The sequence below is a fragment of the Dromaius novaehollandiae genome, chromosome 29 (assembly GCF_036370855.1).
Source record: "Dromaius novaehollandiae isolate bDroNov1 chromosome 29, bDroNov1.hap1, whole genome shotgun sequence".
Taxonomy (NCBI): domain Eukaryota; kingdom Metazoa; phylum Chordata; class Aves; order Casuariiformes; family Dromaiidae; genus Dromaius; species Dromaius novaehollandiae.
The window spans coordinates 467,056-491,715 of record NC_088126.1 but is presented as its reverse complement, the minus strand read 5'-3'; the positions used below and the strand labels follow the sequence as shown (position 1 = coordinate 491,715).

General features: G+C 67.7%; 1 protein-coding gene across 2 annotated transcripts; it reads right to left on the bottom strand.

Moving 5' to 3' along the window:
• On the bottom strand, positions 1-24,506 carry KCNN3 (potassium calcium-activated channel subfamily N member 3). Of its 2 annotated transcripts, XR_010385412.1 has the most exons (9): positions 23,554-24,506; positions 19,743-19,838; positions 15,720-16,138; positions 12,057-12,198; positions 10,831-10,941; positions 9,167-9,294; positions 8,893-8,962; positions 7,014-7,934; positions 1-6,915 (listed from the first exon to the last, which is right to left on the bottom strand). XR_010385412.1 is itself a non-coding variant. In XM_064499123.1 (8 exons), exons 1-8 carry the CDS (start codon positions 24,286-24,288, stop codon positions 7,638-7,640), a joined length of 1,998 nt encoding a protein of 665 aa, XP_064355193.1. In that variant the 5' UTR covers positions 24,289-24,506; the 3' UTR covers positions 1-7,637. The 2 variants fall into 2 exon arrangements, 1 of the variants encoding a protein (XP_064355193.1); XM_064499123.1 differs by having other exon boundaries at positions 1-7,934.
• Between the last annotated feature and the right edge of the window lie 154 nt (positions 24,507-24,660).

Genomic DNA, 24,660 nt, shown 5'->3' with positions numbered 1-24,660 from the left:
GAGGGTCTGAAGCGTTTATATATGTACGTAGATATCATATATTTGTGTGTAACTATACATGGATATTTGCATACTTACACACCCGCACAGGTAAATATTTATAGATACTGACCTCTTCAGATTAAAGTCCAAGGCACTTTTTACAGTGAACAGGTTAAAGCCATAGTTTAAAACATGCCTGTTTCTGGGTACAGATCGGTTTTATGGCAACGCTGGGGGCGGCGGGTTCCCGCTCCCTTCCCCCCGCGCGAGGGGCCCGGCCGTGCTCCGAGCAGGAGGAGGAGCGCGAGCCCGGGGCCGGATCCTGACCGCGGGGCTGGCAGCTGCGGCCGCGAGCCGGAGCGCGCGGGGACCACGGCGGGGCCGAGCCCGGCCCCGCGGGAAGAACACTTTGGGCGGAAGCAGAGCACCGGGGCTGGGAGCATCCGCCGGGAACGGCGCGCTGGAGACCTCCCGGGCGCCCCATTGCCTGAGCCAGGCGGCACAGGCCAGACTCGGGAGACAGCTCATCCGACAGGGAACAGCTGATCCCCAAGAGCAGCTTTTCCTCCCCCCACAGCAGCCGCTCCGTGACCCCGGAGCCGTCGGGAGGCCTTCGGGCGAGGGGAAGCTGGGGCCAAGGCAGAGCGGAGCCCTTGGGCGGCAGCAGCTTCCCCTCCCCTTCCCAAAGCGCCCGGGAATCGCCACCCCCGAGGGCAGCTCCCCGCAGCGCCGGGCTCCAGGCCGGCAGGGAGACGCGGGGCAGGGGGGAGCCCCCGCGCCCTCGAAATCCTGCCGCCCTCGGGAGCCCCAGAGCGGGACCCCGTGCCCGGCCGGCGGCAGGAGAGGGCAAGCCCTGCCCTCGCCTCCGGAAGGGCTGTGCAGAGCCGCAGCCCAGCCCTCCCGCCTGCTCCCAGCCCCGCGCCCAACGAGGGGCAGCTGCCGCCCAAAAGCCCCCCACGAGGGGGGCGAACGCGTGGGGCAGGAGCTCCCCAGCCGGGCAGGGGGATCCCAGCCTCGTCCATCTGCAGCCACCATCCGCGCGAGCGCTCGGGCGTTGCCTGCCCGCTCTGCACATAACCGCTGCCCGGCCGGGCAGGAGGCAGCCGGCAGAGCCAGCCTGACCGCCGAGGAGGGGGCTGCGCAAGGGCAAACCCCGTGCTGCGGCAGCCGCCGGGTCCGGCGGTGAGATGCAACGCTCCCGGTGCCGCCACGAAGCCGTCGGAGCCTCGCGGGCAGAGCTCTTGGCGAGGTACGGCTGCCGTCTCGCATTGCTGGTGGGGCCTGACGCTAAAGTCCTTTAATTGGCCTGGGAGGGTCAGGCCAGCACAACAGTGACAATAACAACAGTGGTTAATAACAACAGCACAACAGTGATAACTATTCTAATACAGACGAGTCGGTGTCGGGGCTTTTCTGCAAACACTACTCTGGAAGAAAGCAGCAAGAATTGGTCCCATGCGCTCTGCTCGTTCCTGGCCATTACCACCAGCGAGGCCACGCTCCACACAGGAAGACTAGCCAGGAACAAGGATCAGGGCTGCAAAAGAAAATGTTAAGACTTATTTGCCCACAAATCTTGTCCTACACTCAATGCGGAGCAGCTCCAGCCCAGCTGGGGGCTGGACATGAGGAAGAGATGCTCTCCGGGTACGTGAGGCCATAAACGTCGCGTACTGGAAGGCCGGGATGGAGAAGCACCTGGAACCCTGTTGTGCCTCTCGCCCGCGTTCGGGGATACCCCTTTGCTGTCCTACAGTCACGACCTCGGCCCGAAGGGAACAAAGATGGGCCGGCCCGGGCTGCAGCTCTCTGGGACAGGGTGCGAAGCCCCGTTCCTGGCCAGGCTCGCGGGACCAGCCCCAGAGAGCCGGCACGACCCGGGCGCGGAGGGCTTCCTGCAGTGCGGAAACTCAGTGCAATTCATCACCGGCACGAGCGCGGCCGAGGAGGGAGCGTGAGCTGCACTGACTCAAAGGATGGCAGGAAAATTTCCTATTCCAAGCATTTCCCTGTGAGAGCAGACCTTACCTGCAGCTACGCAAGTCATCTAAGCAAGCATGTCCTTACACCATCACCCAAGGAATTACATGTTGACCTGAGAGGAAAAAAGCGAGAGCACTGTTTCTGCACACTTCCTTCCAATCGACCTGCACAACCGGGCTTGAAGCCTAGGGAGCAAAAGCACACAGGAATGATCCTTCCCCTGCAGGACCCCAGGCCAAACGCGGAGCAACGTACTGAAGCGGCAAGTGCACAACAGACCAGCTCTACCGGGGAAGAAGCTGTTCACACCCTCCTGCTTTTCTAGGCACAAGTGAGCCCTAGTTCAGAACATATCTGGGTCCTGCCTGTGTCACTCTGCACTGAGCCAAGATTGAGTATTCTCTACTAGAGTAGCATAGACTGTGCTGCAAGTCACATTCGAGGCGAGGAGAAGCACTCCTTGCACTGCTTATTCCACAAAAACCTCCATCCCAGTGGGAAAACATGGTTTGCTGAACTGGAATTTCAGGTCTCGTACAGTTTGTACCCAGTGAGTTGGATCCCACCTTCAGCTAAGGACGACGCCCGAGGGAGGAGATGGCTTTCCAGAGACTGCTGGAGGGCTTGTTGCAACCCTGGGGGAGAAGCGGGGCGCAGCTTTCACCAGTAAGAAGCAAAGCTCCAGTGCAATCAGGCTATATTGACTTCAGACCTGTTAAAGGCAGCCTAAAGACAGCTTCCAGGTAATGCAAATTAATACCCAAGAATTTAAAGGATTAGAAGCGTGTGGAGTCTTTCCAGATGAATTTCAAAGACTCATCTGCTAACCCTCGCCTCGGTCCTCACGTGGAGCAATGACTGTACTCAGAAACAGACATTTTGGCAGCAGGCTGACATTGCTGCCTGCTGACAAACTAGTTTGATACAAAAACATAATTGAAAGTTACAATATCCTTTATAATATAGCAATATATTTCATAGTTAAAATAAACTATTATGCTTTCCCCTATTATTAAAAAAGAAGCGAGCAGTACAGAGGCAAGATGCAAACCCATGGTGAAGCTCATCGTTTTAAGTCTGGACAGAAATACTTCAGTCTGTGAGTTTGCAGAGAGGATGTTGTATTTTTCTGGTGTTCTGCTTCTAGGACATTTCCTTGCAGGCAGTGCAGGGAAGAGGTTCGTGGAGCAAAAACTGAGGCTATGCCAAAAATGAGACTGGCTGTAGTTGGATGGGTCCTGTAGGGGCTTCAGGATGAAATCTCTCTGGCTGTAGCAGCTAGAGAACATGGGATTTTTTACCTTTCTTTACATTGCAAAACCTGGGTGCAGGCTGGTTCGGTCCGCTTGGCGTGTGGTGGCTGACGGCTTCCTGGCTACGGAAGGTCAGCATCTCTTTGGGCTTAGAACTATGCTTTTGAGTTGTGTTCTTGTGCTTCTCCTCCACGGCTGTTGCTGGTCTCAGCTCTTCTCTCCACGTGTCCTGATGCAGTTGGAGGGGTGTCCGCTCGAGGCCCATGGCTGCAGGCTCCGAAAGGACTTTCTCAGGTGTGTAAACAGCACCAGCTCGGGAGCATCCTGCCACGGGGAGAGGGAGACCATTTACTGGAGATCTGCCAAGCAGCTGCTTGAAAGGGAAACTCCGGTTCGTGCGGGCACGTTCCAGTATGCATTGTGGCTGCTGCGCGTACCAAGGCTACTCCAGAGGTCTTTACCGAGCTCCGCTTGCCGGGAGCAGCGGCTCCCACGGTGCTGGCCCACCCGAGCCCCACGGCGAGCTGCGCTGGCGACGGGGACATCGCGTGTCTGCAGCGCGGGGGCTCGGGGCACCGGACCGCGGCCGGCCCTTGGCGTCGCGCGGACGCACGCGGTCACGGAGTCGGAGCGGGGACGTCTCGGCGCCGCCGAGCCCGGCAGAGCTGGACCCTCCTGGGCGGCTCCGCGTCCCGGCGGCGGGGCCGGGGCCGGGGGCGCCGGTGCCCGGGGCGGAGGGTCGGGGCCGCCCGCGGCGGCGACGGCGCCCGGCTGCTGTCCGCGGTGCTGAACGGCCGCCGCCGCCGGGGTGCGAAGGGTGCGGGGTGCGCGAGGGGTGCGGGGGGGGATGGGAGGGGTGCAAGGTGGGGGGGTGCAAGGTTGGGGGGGTGCAAGGTTGGGGGGTGCGGGGTGCGCGGGATGCAGGGTGTGGGGCGCAGGGTGCAGATGCAATACCGGGAGATGAGGGTGTGGGGCGGAGAGGACGAGGTGCAGCATGGGGGTGCAGGACGGAGGGGTGCGGGGTGCAGAGCGCAGGGTGCAAGGCATCAGGTGCAGGGCAGGGCTGCAGGATTCAGCACGGGAGCTGCAAGGTGCAGAGCGGGGGGAGCAGGGCTGCAGGGCGTGGGGTACGGAGCGCGGGGTGGAGGCTGGGGGTGCAGGGCCGGGGCTGCAGCGGCACACACGGACCCCGGTCCACACGGCAGGACACAGCCTGGCACGGCCGAGCTGCCCAGGCAGCACCAAAACCAGCATGATGCCTCCCCAGCCCAGCCAGCAGCTCCTGTCAGGGCACCAATCAACCCTAACGAAATCACTCTGAACCAGACAGCTGTGCCCAAGAACGGGGGCTCTTGCACGGGCTGTGATACTCAAGCTTTCACCACTGGTATTTCATTCCCCTTCAGAGCCCCAAGTCCTTGCAATTTGACATTTCCTGGTCTTGTCTTATTCAGTTTGATTGACCAGAATTGATTATGAGCCAGTAAGGAGGTCCCTGCTGGTGATATCGATTCTTGGGCATCAATACTTCCCTCAGCTAGCTAACGCTCTAGGAAACATTTCTGCATCTCTCACCACTGCTTAAACCACAAACCCAGTGCAAGTCCCTGCAGGACATGTTGTACATGGCAGCTTGTGCCTACACGAGCCACAGGAGAGGCATGGAAACATTTTTCTCTCCTGGCTGCCTGGAGTGGAGACTGTATTTTATGCTCATTCTTAGAGCTTACAAAGTTTTCTTCATTTCCATGCCTGAAACCTCCTTACAAAGACCAGCAGAAGCTTCTTCATCCCCATCTTATGAGAGGGGCAGTGGGGCCAAGGGGTATCTGTAGGCACACAGGGGTCAGCAGCAAGGCTAAGAAGAGACTTTGGGTTGCTGCCAAGGCAGTGACAGGACGGCAGGGCTGCTGCCAAGACATGACACTCTCCCAGCAGTCCTGCCCACTCAGCAATTACACTAATAAGATCTTCAAAAAGGGGAAGAGCAGCTCATTCACGGAAGCTGAGTAGCTCCTGCTGGCCACGGAATAGAAAATGCTGGCAGTGATCTCTGTGCACCTCCTCGCCTCCCTGAATGCAAAGCAGGCTGCAGAACAACCACATGCTGCTACTGTGCTACCAACAGGCTCGACGCAAGCACACCTCTCAGGGCCAGGGCCTCGCTCCGCTGAGCCTCCCCCGGAGCCGGCGGCAGAGGAGCCCTGCTCCCCCACGGCCCGCGGATGGCTGGAGCCGGCGGGCGGGAGTATTCCTCGCTAACTACTGCTTGTTTTCTACGTAACTTTAATTGTAGGGCATAAGGAGTAAAACACCTACCACCAGCAGTAAGTGGAGTTTTGCACAGAGATTCCTATGCATCAGGCTGATATGTCCCTGCCTACGTGCGTATGAAATCCAGCGTTATTTATGGAAGTGAAAGAGTTACAAAGGAGAAGATTACAGGCTAAGTATACCTGGAGTAACACAGTGACTTTGATTACAATTACTGACACTGCTGGGTGATGTGTAATTAATATCGTGGAGTAATTACATGGTTACTTCATCTGTTTAAAAATATATAAATATCCTCTGCTGAGTTTTCACTGAAAGCAGCAAACACCATCCCCAAAGCGCCAAGACACAAAGCCGGAGCCTCCCGGCAGCAGGAAGCTTGAGCAAAGACCAGACAGAACCAGGAAACGACGAAGGGGCCGAACTAAGAATTACGCGGGGGGATAGTGAAAGGAGAACAGACCACAGCTGTTTCCACAACTGAAAGCTGAACACCAGCAAAAATTAGCCGTCCGCCGCGGCGGGCTGCTCCTCGCAGGGCACCGGCGGGCTGCTCGCCTCCGCCCCGCACGCGGCCGCCGGAGCTCTGCTCCTTCCGCAGACGTTCCCGGGAAGCAGCAGCCGCCGGGCGCCGGGCTACGGCTGGCTTTCGGCAAAGCTGCATGTTGCATAACGCAGCCCTGGATGGTGCTGCTGTCCTCCGCCAAACCCAGCAGGAACAGTGTGAACAAGATGGTCTTTGTTTTAAACAGATGAAGCGTCCCACTCAGTACTCGTCTTCCCCAGTTACTACATCACTTTACAGCGAGCCCCGTTTGACCCAGGCGAATTCGGCGCTGTCAGCTCGGCTTGAGCACGTACATTCATGTTGCCAGAGAAGATGGTGTTTGTAGCTAATTTGATTTTTTCATCTGTCAGTTCTGAGGCCTCTTCAAAGAGCACCGGGATTGGAGACGTGCCCGGCGACTTCCCGAAACGCGCGGGTGGTCCTGGGCGGGTGGTGATGCGAGCGGCTCGGGATCCATCGCGCAACCCGGTCTCCTCCCCGCGGCGCCCGGCAGCCCCCGGGCCCCCGCGCACGGCCGTGGGCCGGCCGCCGCTGCCGCAGGCACCGGGGCTGGGGCGGCGTCCCGGGGCCCGGCCCGCAGCCCGCCCCGAGGCTGCTCCTGCGGAGCGGGCTGCACCCGCACGCGGATCTTGCGCCCGGCAGCGTGCACGTGGCTTCCCTCGAGCGGCGGCACCGGCCTCTGGGGCGCCGCCGAGCCGCGGCCACGGCGCTGGCTTGCGTCACGTTCCTCGGGCACAAGGCAGGTACCGGCTCCCGCGTGCCGCGCACCGCTCCGATCCCGGGGGACCGGCGTTCCCGCCTGCTTTAGGCACTGCTTTCTGGACTCCAGCACTTGGCTCCAGGCAGAATATGACACTGAGGGCCGAAAAGAAGAGCTGTCACTTGCTCTGCCTGAGCAGAAAACACTCGCTACTCTGAAGACACTCGGGCTAAAGTGAAGCATCATCACCTACCCTGAAATGCAGCAGATGTATGCAGGTAGGCGCGTGTGTGTGTCTTGGCAAGGAGATGGGATGGAGCATGGGCATCTTAGGTCAGAGCCTGTGCAAGAAATTACGCTATTGGCATCTGCCCGCCAGGGCTTCGCAGTTGCGAGGGGAGCAGCAGGCGAGGGGAGCTCTGCGTCTTGGCAAGCGGCGGGTCCTCCTGCCCCAGGCGTCCTCAGCGAGACGAGCGGGCCGGGGAGGAGCGGGGCTGGCCGCAGCCCAGGCCCCGCGCGTGCTCCACACAGTGGAATACTCTCCCTCTGGTGTCTCCGTTGCTTCAGTGCTTCTGACTTTTTTTTTTTTTTTTCAATGTGAAGACCTGAGATTGAGCGTGGATTTCTGTCCTCCACCGAACACTGCAGCACGGGCCTTGCCAGAGGCTTCGCCTCACGTCCACTTCCTTCGCGACATGTAGAGGCACCTAAACAGGGATTTCCGATTCCAAGGCGTTATCAAACCCCGAGCATCAGCTCGGCTTGGTCCAAATGTTCCTGTGGCGGCTCGAGAACCGGGAGAAAGTCCGTTCAGATGGCAGGACCTGCACGGGAACTCTTGCGTGTCCCTGGAGGGCTGAGGGGCTCGTTCTGCATCTTAGCAGCTGCTCGAGCTCGTGTAAGGGGTGGGGAAGGAGGTGGAGCTGACCCCGATGGGGCTCTCGGAGAGAGGCGTCTGCGGGGTGCCCACGGCCACGCCGACCCCCCGGGCCTCGATGACGGCGGCGAGCAGGCGCTGCTGCTGCTGGCGCAGCATGTCGGCGATGAGCAGCGGGAGGGAGTTGAAGCTGGCGCTGAGCTGCTCCAGCTTGGACTCCAGGCTGCCGATCTGCTTCTCCAGGTCCTCGCTGCGGTCGTTGAGCTCGGTGATGAGGTCGTACATGACGTTCTGCATCTGGAGGGACAGAGGAGAGGGCGTGGGGTGAGCGCGGTGGCCACGGGCAAGGCAGGCGGCAGGGCCACCTCCCCACGCCGCGGACTCGGCTCCCGCGGCAGCCCCGCGCTGCCGGGGCAGCGGCTCTCATGACCCGACCAGGCACCGTTTTGGGCTTTCAACCCCTTCCCGCTGACCGACACCTCCGTGTCGGCAGCCCTGGCCTCCAGGAGCTTGGGATACGGGCAAGGACGGAGGCCCTGACCGATGGGCAGCGATCTGGGAGGCTGCTGTCTGCCCCGCAGGACAATCCCCTCCGCGTGCCGGTGTTTTAACCCGTTCCTGCAAGCAAAGCCAGCCAGCGGCTCAAGGGCTGCCCCGGTGCCGGCTCGCTCCGGGAGAGGAAGGGCTGCAGCGCTCGCTGGCCGGCGGGACGCAGCGCTGGCACGCTGAGCTCCTGGGAAAATCCAGCCTCAGGCAAAGCCACGCGGGACGGCGAACAGCATCCGCTCGCATCCAGGTGTCGGAGCGCAGCCGGCACCGAGGCGGCTCTGCAGGCCAGGGAGCGTGCCGGAGGACACGCACCGCGACCGTGGCTTGGCTGCCGGCTCTTCCGCCGCCAGGCCATTAAAATGATGAAAACCTGCCTCCGTGCAACGCAGGCAGAGGGAAGGGGAGAAAGGGACTGCCAGGAATGTGCTGCTGAACGATGAGGATCATCGGCTGGAGGCTTCCTGAGGGTTTCCAAGGAGTGCAAGAGTGCAGCGAACGCAGACCCTTACTGGAAGCGAGGTGCCTCCCCTCCCAGCTCGCGGTTTGTCTGCACTTTCCGCTCCTCCTCTGCAATCCCACAGCAGCTATTCCCAGCTGGTATCTACGGGCCTGGTGCATTTTGCGGTCAGCCAGGTCTGCTTTTGGTTTTTGAAAGTGAAGAGAAACATTTCCGCTGGCTGGGTGAGGGATCATTGCGAGGACTTGCCTTCGAGAGGTCAACCAGCGTGTTGGCCTGGTCGCTCAGCTTCCTCTGCTCCATCTTCACGCTCCGCAGCCTGGGGAGAAGGAAACAGCGATATGGGTGCAGCCCTTCCCCAAGGCACAGTCGTCAGCCGTGATCAGAAAAGGCACCTAGAGACGCTGCCTGGGAGTCGCTGCTTCCAGGGAAACGGAAATCGTCCCCGCTCTGCGACCGGGGCCGGCTCGTCCCCCCCGCCGCGGCCGGGCTCAGCAGGGCCCCCTCCCCGCGCTCCGCTTACTGGTGGATGGCTTGTAGGAACTTCCTCTGGTGCTTCCGGACCTTCGCGTGGTCGATCTTCTTCAGCAGCTTGGTGTGCTTGTAGATGAGCCACGTCTCCCGGAGGACGTTGGCGGCAGCGTTCTTGATCTGCAAGAGAAGAGAGGCGGCCGCGGGTCACTTTCCCCATCTGGGCCAGCACATGGGACGTGTTATTTTGTGGAAACAATGGTTTGGCTTCGGCTCGTGCTGCTCCTCTGCCATCAGAAATAGCTGCTGTTGCGAGAGCACTTGACTCACCCCCAGCTGGAAGCAACGCGCTCGCCTCCGCGCGCAGCGTTTGTGCTGGACGGCGCTCGCGCCGCGCGTTTGCAAAGGATCATTCGGGGCCTGGACGCAGCTGCGAGGGCTGCTCGGACCGGGGCACGCGCAGGGCAGACCCCCGCGCCCAGCAGCGGCTCTCGGCCCCGCGGGCGCTGCGTCCCGATCCGGGTGCCGGACCCCGACAAAACTGCCCAGCCGTGCGGGGGAGACGCCCGTCCCGGCCCTGCAGGATCCCAAGGGCAGAAGAGCCGCTTCCCTGGCAGAAGCATCCGGGGGACGTGGCAATGGGGAGAGCTGCGGCTGTTTCTCGCTCCCCCCTGGCTCGTTACAGCTCGCCTCCGCGGCAGCTCCCTCTCCTAACAAAGCTTTCCACGTCCTGACACCGAGCAACGAGCCGGGCAGCCAGCGCGGTTCCCCCTCACGCGGCCGGGGCGGCCCGGAGCCGGCGCACGCGCCCTTCACCGCGGGGCTTTTCCCGATTCACCCGTCCCCTCCGCGAGCGCACGTCCCCCCGTTCGGCAGCGCGGGTGCGGACGGCCGCCGCGGGAAGGCTCCGACGCCCCATACGTGGCCGTTTTAGCCCTACCGCTGCTCTGCGCGGTCTGTTTTCCACCCAGCCTTGCCCAGGAGCGAGCAGACCGTCCCCGTGCCGAGTTCTCCTCTCTCTGCTGCCGCGGCAGCGCCAGGCTGGGTCCCCTTGCCAGGACGGGTCCCCCCGCCGCCGGCGCTGCTCCGCCGGGCACGGGCACGTCAGGGGACAGCCTGTTCCCGGGGCCGCGGGCCAGGGAAGCCTTCCCCAGCACCGGGCTCCCTGCCCGTGCGCGAGGCTTTACATTAAGCTAATGTCCTTGCTTTGAAAAATATAAATCAAAAATAATCCCGAAGGCTTTCTCATTTCCCGACTCCGTGCCCGGGCCGCGGCGGGAGGCGGCTCCCCGGTGCTCGGCCGCGCACGGCAGCGCCACGTGCCTCAGCCCAGCACCTGTGCGGGAACGCGGCCCCGGCCGGCTCCCGCTTCCACGGCAGCGCGGCTGCTGCCTTTGCAGTTAATTGGCCCCAGGCTGCCGGGCACGGCGCCGGCAGAGCCATATCCCGGGGGGAGGAGCGGGGCCGAGCGGCTGTTTACTTTTCCAGCCTGGCCGCAAACGCTGCTGCAAGGCACCTGCGGCCCCAGCCAGCGCAGCCGCTTCCACGCGGGAACTGCTGCCGGAGGGGCATGCATTCCCACGGATCTCCCCAAAGCCCCCGCGCGGCACGAGGGCTCGCTGGAGCCTCGTCGCGAAACCGGGAAAGGGGTTGAGATTTAACTCCCCGGGAAAGGGGTTTAGGGCTGCGTCTCGCGCGAGCGCCCGCTCGCCTTACCCGCTTGGTCAGCTGCGTGTCCATCATGAAGTTGTGGACGTGCTTCTCGGCTTTGGTGAGCTCCAGCTTCCTGGCCACCACGGCCACCACCAGGGCGGTGCAGCCGGCGCCCTGTGCGGGGACAGCGGGGACAGGTCAGCGGGGACGGGCGCCGCGGCCGCCCGCCGCACCGGTTACCCCAGCGGGAAGACGCCGCGCGGTCGGGCCCGGGGGGACCGGCCTCCCGCTCATGCGAAACGCGAGGTGCCGAGGCGGAGGAGGCTGCGTTCCGGTGCGCCTGCCCGCGGCTCGGCCCGTGCCCGAGCAGCAGCTCCCCTTCCCTGGCAGAGACCCACGACCCCGGCGAGCGATCTTTAATTTATTAAAGAGTCCTTAATTAACGCGGCGGGCTGAGCTGCCTCCCCGCCGGGCGCAGCGTGAGCTCGCCGCTTGCTCCGCTTGCACTGTCCAAAGCCGGCGCTGCCCGCGGCGAGGCCGAGAGCCAGACCGCGCTGCCCCGCCGGCGCACGAGTCCCCGCGAAGCCGGGCACCGAGAGCCCCCGGCCGCCCTCCCCGCCGCGGAGGAAGGTCCCCGGCCCCGGCCGCGTTTCCTCCCTCGGGCCAGCGCACCCGCCTCTCCGCCCCACCCGTGAAACGCCCCAGGTAACCCAACGCCAGCACCCTGCAGCGAGCCGCCCCGGGAAGGGCCCCGCCGGCTCCCGCGATGCCCGGGGCTCCCGCAAGCCGGAGGCACCGAGCGCTTTGGCCCCGGCGCCGCGGAGGCAGCCAACCTCCGAGCGCAGCTCGAGGCAGCCGCGAGGCCGGGAGGCTTCGCTCCGGAGCGGCGGTCGCCCCGGCTCCCCCTCGCCGCCGCTGCTCCAAAGTCACCCGAATTCGCCCGGCCTCCGCCGTCACCTTGGAAACCAAGCGCCTTTCCCAGCTAATCGCCGCGTTTGCGGCAGCCGCGGGGGAAGGGCCCGGCGCAGGGAGCGGCGCGGGGAAGCGCCCCGAGTCCCCGGGGAGACGCCGGCCGGCCGGGAGCTCGCGTCCTGCTTCCCGGGGCAGCGGGTGGCACTCGCCCCGGGCACCGCCGCGCTCGCCCGCTGCAACCTGTCCCGTTGCGGCTCGGTAACGTCGGTGCGAGGTTTTGCTCTCTCACCGCCGGGGTTTCGCTGGAGACCTGCCGCGCAGACGGGGCTGGGAGCCGCCGGCCGGCCCCGCTCCCGGCTCAGCGCCGCGGCCCTTACCATGATGCCGGTGAGCAGGCAGACGCCCTTCCCGCAGTAGGTGTGAGGCACCATGTCGCCGTAGCCGATGGAGAGGAAGGTGATGGAGATGAGCCACATGGCGCCCAGGAAGTTGCTGGTCACGTCCTGCTGGTCGTGGTACCTGCCGGGGGACGGACGTCAGGACGCCCCGCGCCGCTCCCGGGCGCGAGGCCGCGCGACATCGCGTGAGACCACGGGGCGAAACAGGAATGGAGATGAATAACGGCATGTTCTGCAGCAACAGCGATTTCACAATTTCCGGCTAAGGAAAACCCACATGCACCAAATCAGCAGCAAAGCTCAGCAGAAGGGGCTTCTGCTTTCGGTCAGACCTGTCACCGCGTCCCCGGCCCGCTGGCTGCGTCCCCGGCGCCACGTGGCGCAGCGGGAAGAGCCGCTGGGGAGGCCGGGGCCGGCGGAGACCCGCGCGGGCGGTTTGCAGGGTCCATCGGCCGCGGTGGGAAGCGCTTCGCTCCGAGCGAGCCCAGGCTCCTGCATCCCGCCCGGCCCCGTGCGACCGCCGAGCCCCGGCGCCGCGTGAGCGTCGCCTCCTCGCAGACGGCACTAGAGGTCTGCAGAGCAAACCCGGCGGCACCGCTTGACGCTGGTGCTCTCCTCCCGCGTTTCCCTGCTCCGCACACGCTCGCTCCCGGCAGGGATCCCACCGGGGCTCCGGCCCGCGCCCCGGGACGGGGCTGCTGAGGACGGACGGACTCATTGCACGCTCCGAACGAAGCACGCACGGAGCTTCCGCAGCTCAGGGAAGCGGTGAACTTTCCGCGGCCACGTCGCCGCTTTGGAACGGGCGAGCAACGAAATCCAGCACCGCTTCCTGCCCTGACAAGGTCGGCGGCCCCTGGCCGGCCCCGCGGCCCAGCTGCTGCTCCGGCCGGGAGCCGGGGCCGGGAGCCGGGGCGGCCACGCGTCCCCTCGCCGTCCGGCCACGCGGAGCCTGCGCGCGCCATGGCCCCGGCTGCCAGGGGCGGCCGCCTTCGCTGAGGCAGGTTTCTCTCAGCCTCCTCGTGAAATCATTAGAGGAAAAACAGATGGAGCTTTTGGCAATTCCCTGCAAATCAACGCGTCCAAGCTTTTCAACTCCTAACTCTCCAAACAGTTGGGTTTTCTTCTCTTCCTAAACTCCCCCCCCAGGTAACTAGAGACTCATGAAACGCTGGAGCCCTCAGCAATTTTGGCCAGAAATGCTGCGTTCTGGGGGGTTTGGCCAGGGGCACGGGAGGGCGTTTCCTCCCCCCCCCCCGCCCCCAGGCCGGGGGTCAACGGCAGGAGCCGTGGGGCAGCGGAGCCCCGCGACGCCGGCCCGGCCCGGGCACCTGTCCTCGGGCTCCCCCCTCCCCGACGTGTCCCCCCCCCACCCGCAGGCGACCGCGTCGCCCTGATAAGGGCCAGGGGCTCCGGAGCCGCCTGCCGCTGCCGGCGGGAGGAAGGGGGTCACGGGGCGGCCGGAGGCACCGAGGTTTTCTTTTCCAAGTGCTCTGAGCAGCAGGAGCTCATAAACCGGAGCAGCTGGCACGCGCCCGGCCCGCGCGAGCCGGGGAGCAGGAAGAGGGGCCGGCTGCGCGCGCCAGGGGCTGATGCAATTGTTTAGACCTGAGCGCTGATTTCCATCGGCCCCTCGGCCGCGCTCCCCGCGAGCGCCGGGACCCCAAACCCGGGTGGGTGTGGGGGGGTGCACCGGTGCACGTGCATGCACACGTGCGTGCGCCCCGTCGCCGAGCTGCCAGCGATCCCGCAGCGCCGCAGCGGCTCCGCGGCAGTGGGGAGAGCGTGCCGGGGGTTGCTTAGCAACTCGCTGCCTTTCGGAGAGCTGCAGCCCACCCCGAGCGAGCGGGTGGCAGGGGAGGGGCCGGGAGCGGTGGGGAGCGACGCCGGGGCCGGGGGCTGCACGGCGCCCAGGGACGAGGAGGGAAGGGCGACGAGGAGGGATGGGCATCCCCCCTGGTCCATGCAGCCCCATAAGACTGGGCATCCCCCGGGTCGGTGCACCTCTCCGGGCTCTGTGCATCCCCCTGGTCCATGCACGGCCCCAGGTCCTTGCACCCCCAGAGGTCAGTGCATCCCCCGGGTCCGTGCAGCTCTCCGGCGTCCTTGCACCTCCCCACGGACCCCGCACCGCTCTGACACAGCCTGGCCGGGAGCTGCCCGGGTCGACGCTTGCTGCTTCGCAGACGCGCGGGGGTGAGGGCCGTTCGCAGCAGCTCTTGTGCCTGTGACCTGCAGCGGCTCATCGGCCTTCGTTGCTATTTTTCATTCCTAATAGTTACTTATTTACATTGTGCTTTTCAGCCTGAGCCCCCCCAGGTGCAGAATCAATCCCCTGGGAGCCCGTCAGCCCATCCCAGCCATTCCCATTTCCGAGGTACAAAGAGAAACCTCCCAAACACAATTAGCAGCGTACAACTATCCAGTGCCTTCTAACAGCATCATTAAGAGAAACCAGCCCATAAAAGCACTCTGTAAAAGCTCGTAAAACCCAAGCGTGCAGCGCCAGTCCACTTCCACGTTTTCTAAAGCTGCTCCTGCCCCTCTGCGCAGCCCCGGCGTCCCAGGCGAGGCCCGAGGCGGCTAACGCACGGTGGGAGCCCCGGGGGCTGGAGCCGCCGGCTCGCGGCGGGTCCCAAACGCAACCCCAAGGGCTCGGCAGGCCTGTGCACCGCGGCCCAAGCACCGTCCTTCCTTCCCCTTCCTTTGGCCTCGCGAGGAGGCAAACGCAACGTGGCACGAGGGAGCCAGCGGCGCTGGGCTGAGCCCCAGCGGTAAAAACTTGCGCCTTGTTTCCAAAGACAGCCACAAACTGCTGCAACAACTTAGAGGGATTTAATGCAATTTAGCTAATCCACTTAAAATAAATAATAATGTGCATTTGTTTTCTTGAGTGGCTTCCTGCAGACGAACCCGCGCCGCCCCAGCTCCATCCACCCCGGCCCGGCCGAGGAGGGAAGGAGCCCGCCGATGCCCCTGCGAGCGCTGTGCACGCGTGCCCGGGGTGCAGCCGGGCTCCCGGCGCCGCTCAGCCCCGGAGGGCCCGAAATCCAGCGGCTCGGCGACGCACCCGGGGGAGGAGACGCGCAGCGGGAACCGGAGGTTCCTGTCGCTGCAGTAGTAAAACCACCGCTGTTGCACCGGGGCTGCGGCACTGGCTGGGGCGGCGGAGCAGCTCCCGCCGCACTGAGCCAGCCGACGCAGCGGAAGCGGGAAGGGGCTGCAGCCGGCTGCTCCACGGCGCAGCACAGTGACGCGCCACCCCGGGCCCCGGCACCCCCCCGGAGCCGGGCGCGCAGCCGGCACCCCGGTCACCCCCTGGAGCCGGGCACGCAGCCGGCACCCCGGTCCCCCCACCGGAGCCGGGCATGCAGCCGGCACCCCGGTGCCCGGGGGGGCCTGTCGCCACAGCAACCCCGGCGCGGGCGCGCGGCTCCCGTCGGGATGCCGCCCGGCAGCGGGCTCGCATCCGCCGGGTTGTCATGGCAGTCGCTCCGAGCGGCGCAGGGAGCGGAGCCAGGCGCGGTGCCCCCGAGCCAGCGTCCTCCGCCCCCGCCCCGAGCAGCCCAAATCCCGCCCGGGCCCGACCCCCCTCGCCTGGGGCGGCGCGGGGAGCCCCCGGCACGGCCCAGCCCCGCTCACCTCTCGCACACCCGCACCGTCCAGGCGGCGATGATCCAGAGGGAAATGCTGAAGACCAGCAGCACCGTCCCGGGGCAGATGGTCATGAGGGTCTTCATGACGAAGCGGGTGTTGAAGTTGATCTTGTTGAGGGCCCCGATGCTGCGGGACGAGGCGTCGGTGAAGAGCTTGCTGTGCAGCAGCATCACCCGGGCGATCAGGTAGAGGCGCAGGAACATGGGGATGGACAGGATGATGTCCACGTCCGCCTCCGCCCGGGACGGCGTGTAGGAGAAAGCCAGGCGGGCTGTCCAGAAAAATTTGTACTCCCCGGGGATGGGGTGTATGGCACAAACCAGCATCTCCAGGCTGATGTAGAGGATGCGCTCGTACGTCATCGCTATCCGCCAGTCGTCGGCTCCGTTGTCGATCACGAAGAGCTGCCGGGATGCAGAACCACGCGGTCACGGATGGCCCTGGAGCAGCCGACAGCCCCGGAGCAGCCCGCGGCCGCCGGCAAGAGCCCGGACCCAGGCGGCAGAGGCGGCTGCACCAGCGGGAGGGACGGCGCAAGAGCCCCTAAAACGGGGGCGTCGGGAAACCGCTCGCGGACCCGCGGGCACTGGGAAGGGAATGGTGGGAAGAGACACGTGCATGACCAGGAACCTGCCGCCCTCCCGCGCGTGCTCGGGGCACGGCTGCGGGCCGGGGACCCCCCGAAGGGGGATTTTGGGTGCGGGGGCGCCCGGCCCCAGGGGAGGCGCCCAGCCCGGCGGGGGGGGCCGCTGCGGCTGGGGGGGCAGCTCCTTTGCGGGCGCCCCGCAGCCCAGGAGCGGCTCCAGTTGCCGCAGCAACCGCAGGTTCATCCTGGGCGAGGCGCAGCCTCCCCGGAGCGCCGGAGGAGGCAGGAGGAGGCAGGAGGAGGCAGCCGGGGCCTCCGCCGGGGCCGGCAGCGCCGGGGCCGCCGCGCACCGACACGTGCAACGCGTGGGAGCCGCAGCCTCCGCAGCCGCCCGCGTGCCGCCGCGGCTCCCCGCTCCGCCCGGGCGGCAGGGCTGGTCCCCCGCCAGCTCGGGAGCCTCCGCCGAGGCCCCGGGCAGAGCATCACCTCGAAAGGCCCCGAGGGGACGCGGCAGCCGGAGCAAAACGGGAGCAACGCCGGCTCGTCCGCGGGGCTGGGAACTCCCCGGGCTTCTCCCGGCCGGGCCCGCGGGGGCCGTGGGCGGCAGCGCGGCACCAGCTGGCATCGCTCGCGGGAACAGCGCCGCGGCTCCGGAGCCAGCTGCCGCCCGCGAGACGGCATCCGCGCGGCGCCCAGCCCCGAGCCCGCCGAGCCCACACGCCTGCCCGGGTCTCCCGGGGGCAGCCAGACGCGCGGGGTCCGGCCCACCGGCTCCCGGCCGGCACCTGCCGCCGGCCCGGCTCTCCCGGGGGAAGCCCGGAGCGCGGCCCCGGCCCGGCCGCCTCCCGCCTCGTCGGGAAGCGCCGCTCCTTTTAGCCGCTTTGTTTAAGCAGTTGTTTATAAAAACGCTGCGAGCTGTCAAGGGAGATCCTCAGGCATTCAGCGAGCTGACAGCCCATTCCTTCCTGGAAAAGGGTGTTAAAAATAAACAAATTAGCAGGAGGAAAAAGGCAGAAAGCCTCTGACTGCACGAGGGGTTTGCAACGGCCCAAGGGAGCGACAAAGGCGGGGGTCCGGGCCGGCCTCCCCTCGCCGGCCCCTTCCAGCGGCGGCTCCCAGCGAGCGCGGGGCTGCTCCCGGGTTTCCATGGAAACCGCCTCCGCCGCGGTACCCAGGGAGGCATCCCCGAAGCCTGGAGGATGCGCCCTGCCTCCCCGGGGCGTCCGGCCCCCTCCCCGCTCGGGTCGGGTCGGTCCCGGCCGTGCAGGCGCGGAGGGCTGGAGGCGGCTGCGCCCGACACGTGCGGGGAGCCCGCGGCATCGCCTGCCGGTGCCCCGAGGCTGCCGGAGGGGAAGGGGGCGGCCGGCGGGGGGGCCGGGGCTGCCAGCGCGCCGGAGCTGCTGCCGTGCCACCGCCCGCCCCGGGGGACACCATAAATCACCCTGTACTTCATTAGAGTCACAGGCGGCAGGAAAAGAAACCAGCACCCGGGCAGCTGCTCTTTCTCTCGCGCGGGTGCCTGCCGAGCCCATAAATCCTCCGGGGGAAAACGTCGCCGCGCTCCCCCTCCCGTCCCAGCCGCGGCCCCGGGGACGGAGGCCGGCGCAGACGGGCAGAGCCGGCACCGGCTGCTCCCTGAGGCGGCCCAGGGCTCGGCGACGGGAGCAGCCGGCGGCGCAGGATGCTGCACGGCTTGCGAGAACCGGAGCCGGCTGCGGGGAAACCGAGGCAGAGGGAGAGCCAGAAACGTCGCCGATGGACTCGGCCAGCGCATGGTCAGCGCCGAGAGGCTGGGACAAGGCGAAGCCGCTGCCGAGGCTTTCCGAGCACCCGGAGAGCGGGGAGGTGCCGCGGCAGGGCGGACGCAGCCGCCCTCCGTGTGAGGGAGCAGCTGAGGATTTACAGCTCCGTCTCTGCAAAGACCCCGGACCGGATTATGCACAATCCCTCTATAAGCACCTAAAAGATAATAGGGCGATAAACAGCCAGCATGGATTTATCAGGAACAAATCAAGTCAAAGCAATCCGATTTCCGTCGCCGGCAGAGCGGCCGGCCTCGCAGGGAAGGGGGATGCGGCGGCGGTGGGGTTGGCTGTGCAGCCCCACGCGGCGCAGGGGAAACGCCATGGGCGCTCGGGAGAGCCGTCACCAGCGGCACGCGCAGGTGCATGCCACCAATGTCACCCCGGCCGGGCAGGGCACGGGGACGCGGCGTGCCAGCACCATGCGGCAGGGAGGGGCAGGATCAGCGCGAACCGCCCGTCTGCTCCAGCCGAGAAGGTGCAGCTCGAGGAAAGCGCGCGGCGACGCAGCGGGAGCCACCGAGGGGGAGGACGGGGGATCCTGCCGGGCCGCACGCAGAGCCCGGCCGACGCCGGGACCCCGCCACAGTGGGGACGGAGCCCGCGACAGGCAGCGGCACGCGGGGGGTCGCGGGCAGGACGGCGGAGGAAGTTATTTCATGCTGCCCATCGCTGCCAAGAGCTCGTGTGAAATAACACATCCCGCTCTGCGTGCCGACGGAGCCACAGAAGGGCTGGGGAGGGCCCGAGGGGGAGCCGCGAGGATGCGGAGACCTCGGGGAGCCCACGGGGACGCGGGGCCGGGACGAGCAGCGCCGGCGCTTGCCAACAGCGAGGGCGGTAGCCCCGCGCGCAGGCGGGGCAGGAGGGAGCGCGGCGCAGCCCTGCGCCCGGGCCGGGGTGGACGCGCGTGTGCAGAGCTGCTACCAAGAACAACAACCAGAGGAAGCCAGAAAGAACAGGGGGTGCAGCTCGCCTCGCTGACCGCAAACAAAGCCGCCCCAGGGTAAATATTATTCTAGCAAAAACCAGGACTCGCAAATATTTGCTTTGAGTGGTCCGTCGCCCTTGGCCGGCCCCTCCAGCACCGAGGTTAGGCAAGACACGGGGCAGCGCGGCGGCGGGTCGCAGCGGGAGCCGGGGCAGAGCCCTGCATCTCGGAGCTGCCCAAGCGCCGCCGGAGCCGCCCGCGCTGGCACCGCCACCCCCGCACCGCTCGCACGCCCGGCGCTTCCCGCGGCGGGTGCTCAAGGCCGCGGTCTCCGCGTGTCCTTCGCGCGAGCACGGGAACCCGAGCGGCTTCCTGGCCCTGCTGCTGGGAAGCCGCCTTCCCAGCCCGCCCGCCGCTGGCCCCGCGCCCGGGGAGGAAGTCTGCTTTTCCAGCCACCTTCCCAGGTCTGCGCGGGCGGCCGGTGGACCGGGGGGCCGAGCCGAGCCAGCGCCCGGCCGCCCGTGGAGCAGCCCCGGAGCAGCGCGGCCGGGGCGGGCGCGGAGGAGGCGAGCGCGCGGGCTGGGTTAGCAAAGCGTTTCACAGCTTTCCTTGGCGCATCGGCTGCCCAGCGATGCGGAGCGCCGCGGCCCCGGGCTCGGCACGACGCCGCCAGCCCGCGCGGGACCCACCTGCACCTCCCGCGTGTGGTAGGCGATGATGAGGCCCAGCAGGATGACGGTGGAGAGGCTGATAAGGCATTTCAGGGCCAGGGAGAACATGGAGTCCTGCAAGGCAAGAGCGCGAGAGCGTCAGCGGGGCCGGGAGCCCGGCAGCGGGACCCCCACCACCCCAGCACCGCGGCCCCGGTGTCACCCGCCTCGATTGCGCCGCCGGAGAGAGCAGCGCTCCTTCAAAAACCATGTTTTTAATCTAATTCTGCCAAATGTAATTACCAGGCTCCCCTCGGCTGGGATGAGTGACTCCAGCAATCTATCCACATCCAGCATTAGCCCAATATTGTGGCACCCTAATGGATGGTCTAATTAGATCCTCCTGCTAATTAGCTCTATGTAAATTAAACCAGCCCCTGATTCACTGGTGACTAAAGCAAATGCTCCCCGGCTCCCCAGGGCAAGGGCAGGGTTCACCGTCCCCCCCCAGGGCTCCTCTGCAGCCCAGTGCGGGTCCCCACGCCCCCCCCACCCCCCCCGCCGGGGCTGCAGGGCACCGCTCAGCCGGGGGGAGGCCGGGGCGGCCGGGTGGGGAGCGGCTCCCTCCCAGTGCTGCCAGATAGCGAAGGCGGCCGGAAAGGCCGCGCTGCTGACGGACGAGCGGACGCAGCGCTGGCACCCGCGAGCCGGGACCGGCCCCTGCCCGGCACCCCCGCGCTGAGACCTGGCACGCTCACTGCACGTCACCGCCATCCCCCAGCAACGCACGCTTCCCACCGCCCCGGGCCGGCTGCAACCTGTTGCTCGTTCCCTTTTCCTTCTCCAGGAAGATTTTCCTCCCAGTGCAGGCACTTAACAACGGAGAGAGGAAAATTTTCATAAAAATAGGCCGCTGGCACCGGAGAGGGACGCCGTGGGTGCAGCAAGCAGCGCTGTTCCCGCAGCCCCGCATTGTTCGCGGCTTCACAACTTGGCACTCGCCGCCCGATTGTCTGGACATAATGGCTGGTGCCGAGAGAAGTGCCGGGACCAAACAACGCTATTAATAGGCGGCCTCCGAGGCCGGGCTCACGCCAAGGCCGCTGCCACTGCCCCGGCCCCGCCGCCCGCCAGGGCACCGAGCCTGCCGGCCCCACGGCGCTGCCCCTGCCGCCGCGCTCTGCCGGGAGAGCTCCCGGCACCCGCTATTTTTAGCGAGTCGGTGTCTCGGGGGAACACCCGGCATTAATTGCAGCGAGATGTCACTCCTGCAACGGTTCTGCCATCCTTCAGGGCCAATTTCAGCCGCCGTCTAGACAGCCTTAACCCTCCTCCCACCAGCGGAGGCTGCGAGGCAGCCGGCGGGGAGGGCGGGAGCCGCGGCCCTGGCGTCCCCCTGGCATCCAGCCGCGGGAAAAGCCCCGGTGCAGCCGGGCCGCGAAGCTCCGGCGTCGCCAGATCCCGCCGTCCGGCAAAGATGCGCCGCGGCCCGACAGCCCGGGGCGCACCGGGCTCAGCTGCGACAACGCCGGGGCCGTCGTGCCCAGAGCGACCCGCGGCGAAGCCGGGGGGGAGCAGCCCGCGGGGGCCATGACACGGGCGGCACTGGGGAAAGGCGGCCGCGCGCCCGCCCCGTTTACCGAGGGCTCCTGCCAACGCGGCTCCGGAGGGGCCCGGCAGGAAGAGCCGCCGGCGGCTCCCACGCTCGCGACAAACAACAGCGCGGGACCAGGAGAGCGCGGCCGGAGCGGAGCAGCGCCTCGGCATCCCCGGGCGCCGGCGGCAGCCTGCACCGGCTGCTCCCGAGCGAGCGCCCGGCACCCTCGCCCGCGGGGGCGGCCCTGGAGCCGGGCCAGCGCCCGATGCCGCTGGCGGCACCCGGAGTGCCGAATTCCCCGGCTGCACGACAGCTGCTGGCCCCCGGCACCGGGGCTCTTTCGGCACGGCCGCGTCCCTGCCGGCGAGCTCCGGTTTCCTACCGGTGGGGGCTGCCGGGGTATTTATAGCCGGGCACCTCGCCGCTGCGGTGGCTCGCGGCCCCCTCCCCGGGGAGCGGTGCAAGCCCTGCCGGGAGGCACCGCACAGCCCGGCCCCGAGGCAGCGTTGCCACGCGGGGGCTTCCCCGGCCCCGCGGCCCCCGCAAGCGCGGCGGGGGCACCAGGCAGCCAGTGGCTCTGCCGTGGGCACGGCCGGCTGCACGGAGCGGGGACCGCCCGGGGCCGCGGTCGCCGTGCGCAGCAGCATCCTCCCACCGCGGAGGGATGCGCGGTGCGGGGCTGGGAGCATCCCGCGCCTCCGGCGGAGCAGCGGATGCCGCTGCCGGCAGCGCTCCCCGCCGCGCGGGAGCCCCGTGCCCGGGGGTCTCCATGGGGACGCGGCAGGGTCCCACGCGCCCACGGGGCACCCGGCGCCTCCCTCCTCCTCCTCCACCTGCCGCCAGCTCCGGCGTTGCCCCTGCCACCCCCGGCAGCCCCTTTCCTGCGCGGCCCCGGAGCCCCCGGCCGGGCCCCGAGCCCCCTCCCTCGGCAGCGCTGGCCGTGACGCCCGCCGTGCCACGCACGCCCTGCCAGTGCGGATGCCTATTCACTTCCCCTCGCTGGATAGGTATAAATAACATGACAGATGTCTATACAAAGAGTTATTCATATCGCTGCCAACGAGCACAGCCAGGGAGCAGGAGCTGAAAGGGGTGTGTGGGGGGAGAATTATAAATAAAAGACACCGTCCCTCAAAAAAAAAGAAAAGGCAGCAGAAGAAAGGGGTGTGGAGGAGGATGGAGGGCTCCACGTTCCTGCCGAGGGCACCGCTCCCCGCCGGGTCCCACCCGGGATGCCTCGTCCCGCGCTGGGCGCTGTGGGGATCCGCCTGCCCGCGGGCCAGCGGCAACCGCGACGGGGCCAGGACCCCCGGCCCTGCCCCAGGCACCCCGAACGCCCCCGGCACCCGCGCAGCACCCCAGGGTCCAGGGCCACCGCGGCCGGTCCAGCCGCTCTGCTGCTGCCCCAAGCCGGGGGCGCCGCGGCCCCCGACGGGGTCCCCGCTGGGGACGGCCACCTCCGGGGGAGACCCAGCCGCCCGCCGGGACGTCCCTGCTCCTCGCAGAGCGCACGGAGCTGCCCTCGGCCGCCGGTGTGCAGGGAGCGGCAGCCCAGCAGGGAAAGCTCCCGGACGCAGCCCGGCGAGCGGGACGGGGCCGCGCTCCTGCCAGCCCCGGGGCGGGGGCCGTGCACCGGCCGGGTCCTGCCCGTCGCGGCAGCAGCGGGGTCACCCCGCGGCCCTGCCAGCGGGCACCAGCCCTCAGCTGCGGTTTGGGTGCAACCAGGGGGGGTGCAAGGAGCCGGGCAGCCCCCGAGGGTCCGGGCCGAGCGGGGGGGCTCCGGGCAGGACGAGCGGCCGGAGGGGCGGCTGCCCGGGGAGCCGGCACGGCACCCGCCCTGGCAGCAGGCCTGGTCCCGGCACGCCGCTTGACACGCAGCCTCGCGGCCGCCAGCCCCGCGCCCGCCCCGTTGGTGCAACGGTCCCTGGAGGCCCCGGGTCCGCCCCGTCGAAGCCCGGCCAGCGCACGCGGCCCCGTGGGGCACCAGGCGGCACGCGCGGCCCCGCGCCCGCCCCGGCCGGCGCTCGCTGGTGCAAATCGCCCCCGCGGACACCGGCCGGTGCAAACGCCCTGCGCCATCGGACCCTGACCGACATGGACGGCCCCGCGCCCGCCCCATCGGCTGCCTGCAGGTGCAAACGGCCCCGCGCCCGCCCCATCGGCCGCCCGCGGGTGCAAACGGCAGCCCCGGCCCCAGCCCGCCCGGGAGCCCAGCCCGCGCCCGCCGCAGAGGCCCGGCGCCGGCGGCGCTACCTTGGAGTAGAGCCCCCAGGAGAGCTCGGTCTCGATGACCATGACGACAATGCCGAACATGCCGAAGATGAGCGCGTAGTCGCTGAGGCGCTTCCGCTTCTCGAAGAGCGCGCGGCGGTGGCCCAGGCGGTAGCCGATGTTCTGCGCCTTGCGCTTGGGCCCCTTGGCGAAGGCGGCGGGGGCCGGGCGGGCGTGGGGGCGGTCGGCGCGGGGGCCGCGGCGCGCGGGGGGCCGCGCGGGGGGCGCGTGGTTGTCCTCGCGCGAGACCACGATCTCGGGGGGGCCGCCGGCGCCGAAGAGCTGCAGCGGCTGCGCCTCGGGCTCCGCCTCGATGAGGTTCCTCCGGGAGGCACTTAGCCGGCTGAGGGGCTTCATCACCCCACCGCTGTACTTGCAGGAGCTCATGGCGATCTCGGTGAAGGGGTTGCTGTCCCGGCGGTGCACCAGCGGGCTGGGCTGCCGGTGCCTGCCGCCCGCCGCCGAGCCCGGCGAGTGGCCGGCCAAGTGGTCGCTGAGGTTGAGCTGGCTGCCGTGGCGGGAGGAAGGGTGGAGGGCGGCGGGGGCGGCGGGAGGAGGGGCCCGCAGCGACCCGGGCGACGAGTGCAACAGGCTGTGCTGGAGCGGCGGCAGCGCGGCGGGCGGCGGGCGCTCGTCGCCCGACGACGCGCAGGGGCAGCGGGGGTCCTCCTCCAGGTCCCCCACGCCCGAGTCGTGGAAGTGCCCCGACGTGTCCATGGCGGCGCCGCCTCACCGCCCGCCGCGCACCTGCCCCGCGCCGGCCGCGGGCCCCGGCCCCGGCCCCGGCCCCGGCCGCGCTCCGCTCCTGGGCGCCGCGGCCGCCGGCGGCAGCGGCCCCGGCCCCGGCGGCGGCCCCGGGGCGGCGGGCGCGCGGCTGCTCATGAATGGGCGCCGCGTCCCTCCGGCGCTGCGCGCTCGCCGCCGCCGCCGCCGCCCCCGCCGCCGCCGCTGGCCCGGCCCCGCCGCCAGCCCGGCCGCGCCATTGGCCGCGCCGGGGCTCCCCGCAGGCTGACATCATTCCCCGCCCCGCTCCGCGCCCCCGGCCCCTGCGCCTGTGCGCGCCGCTCGGGACTTGTAGTCCGCCGGGGC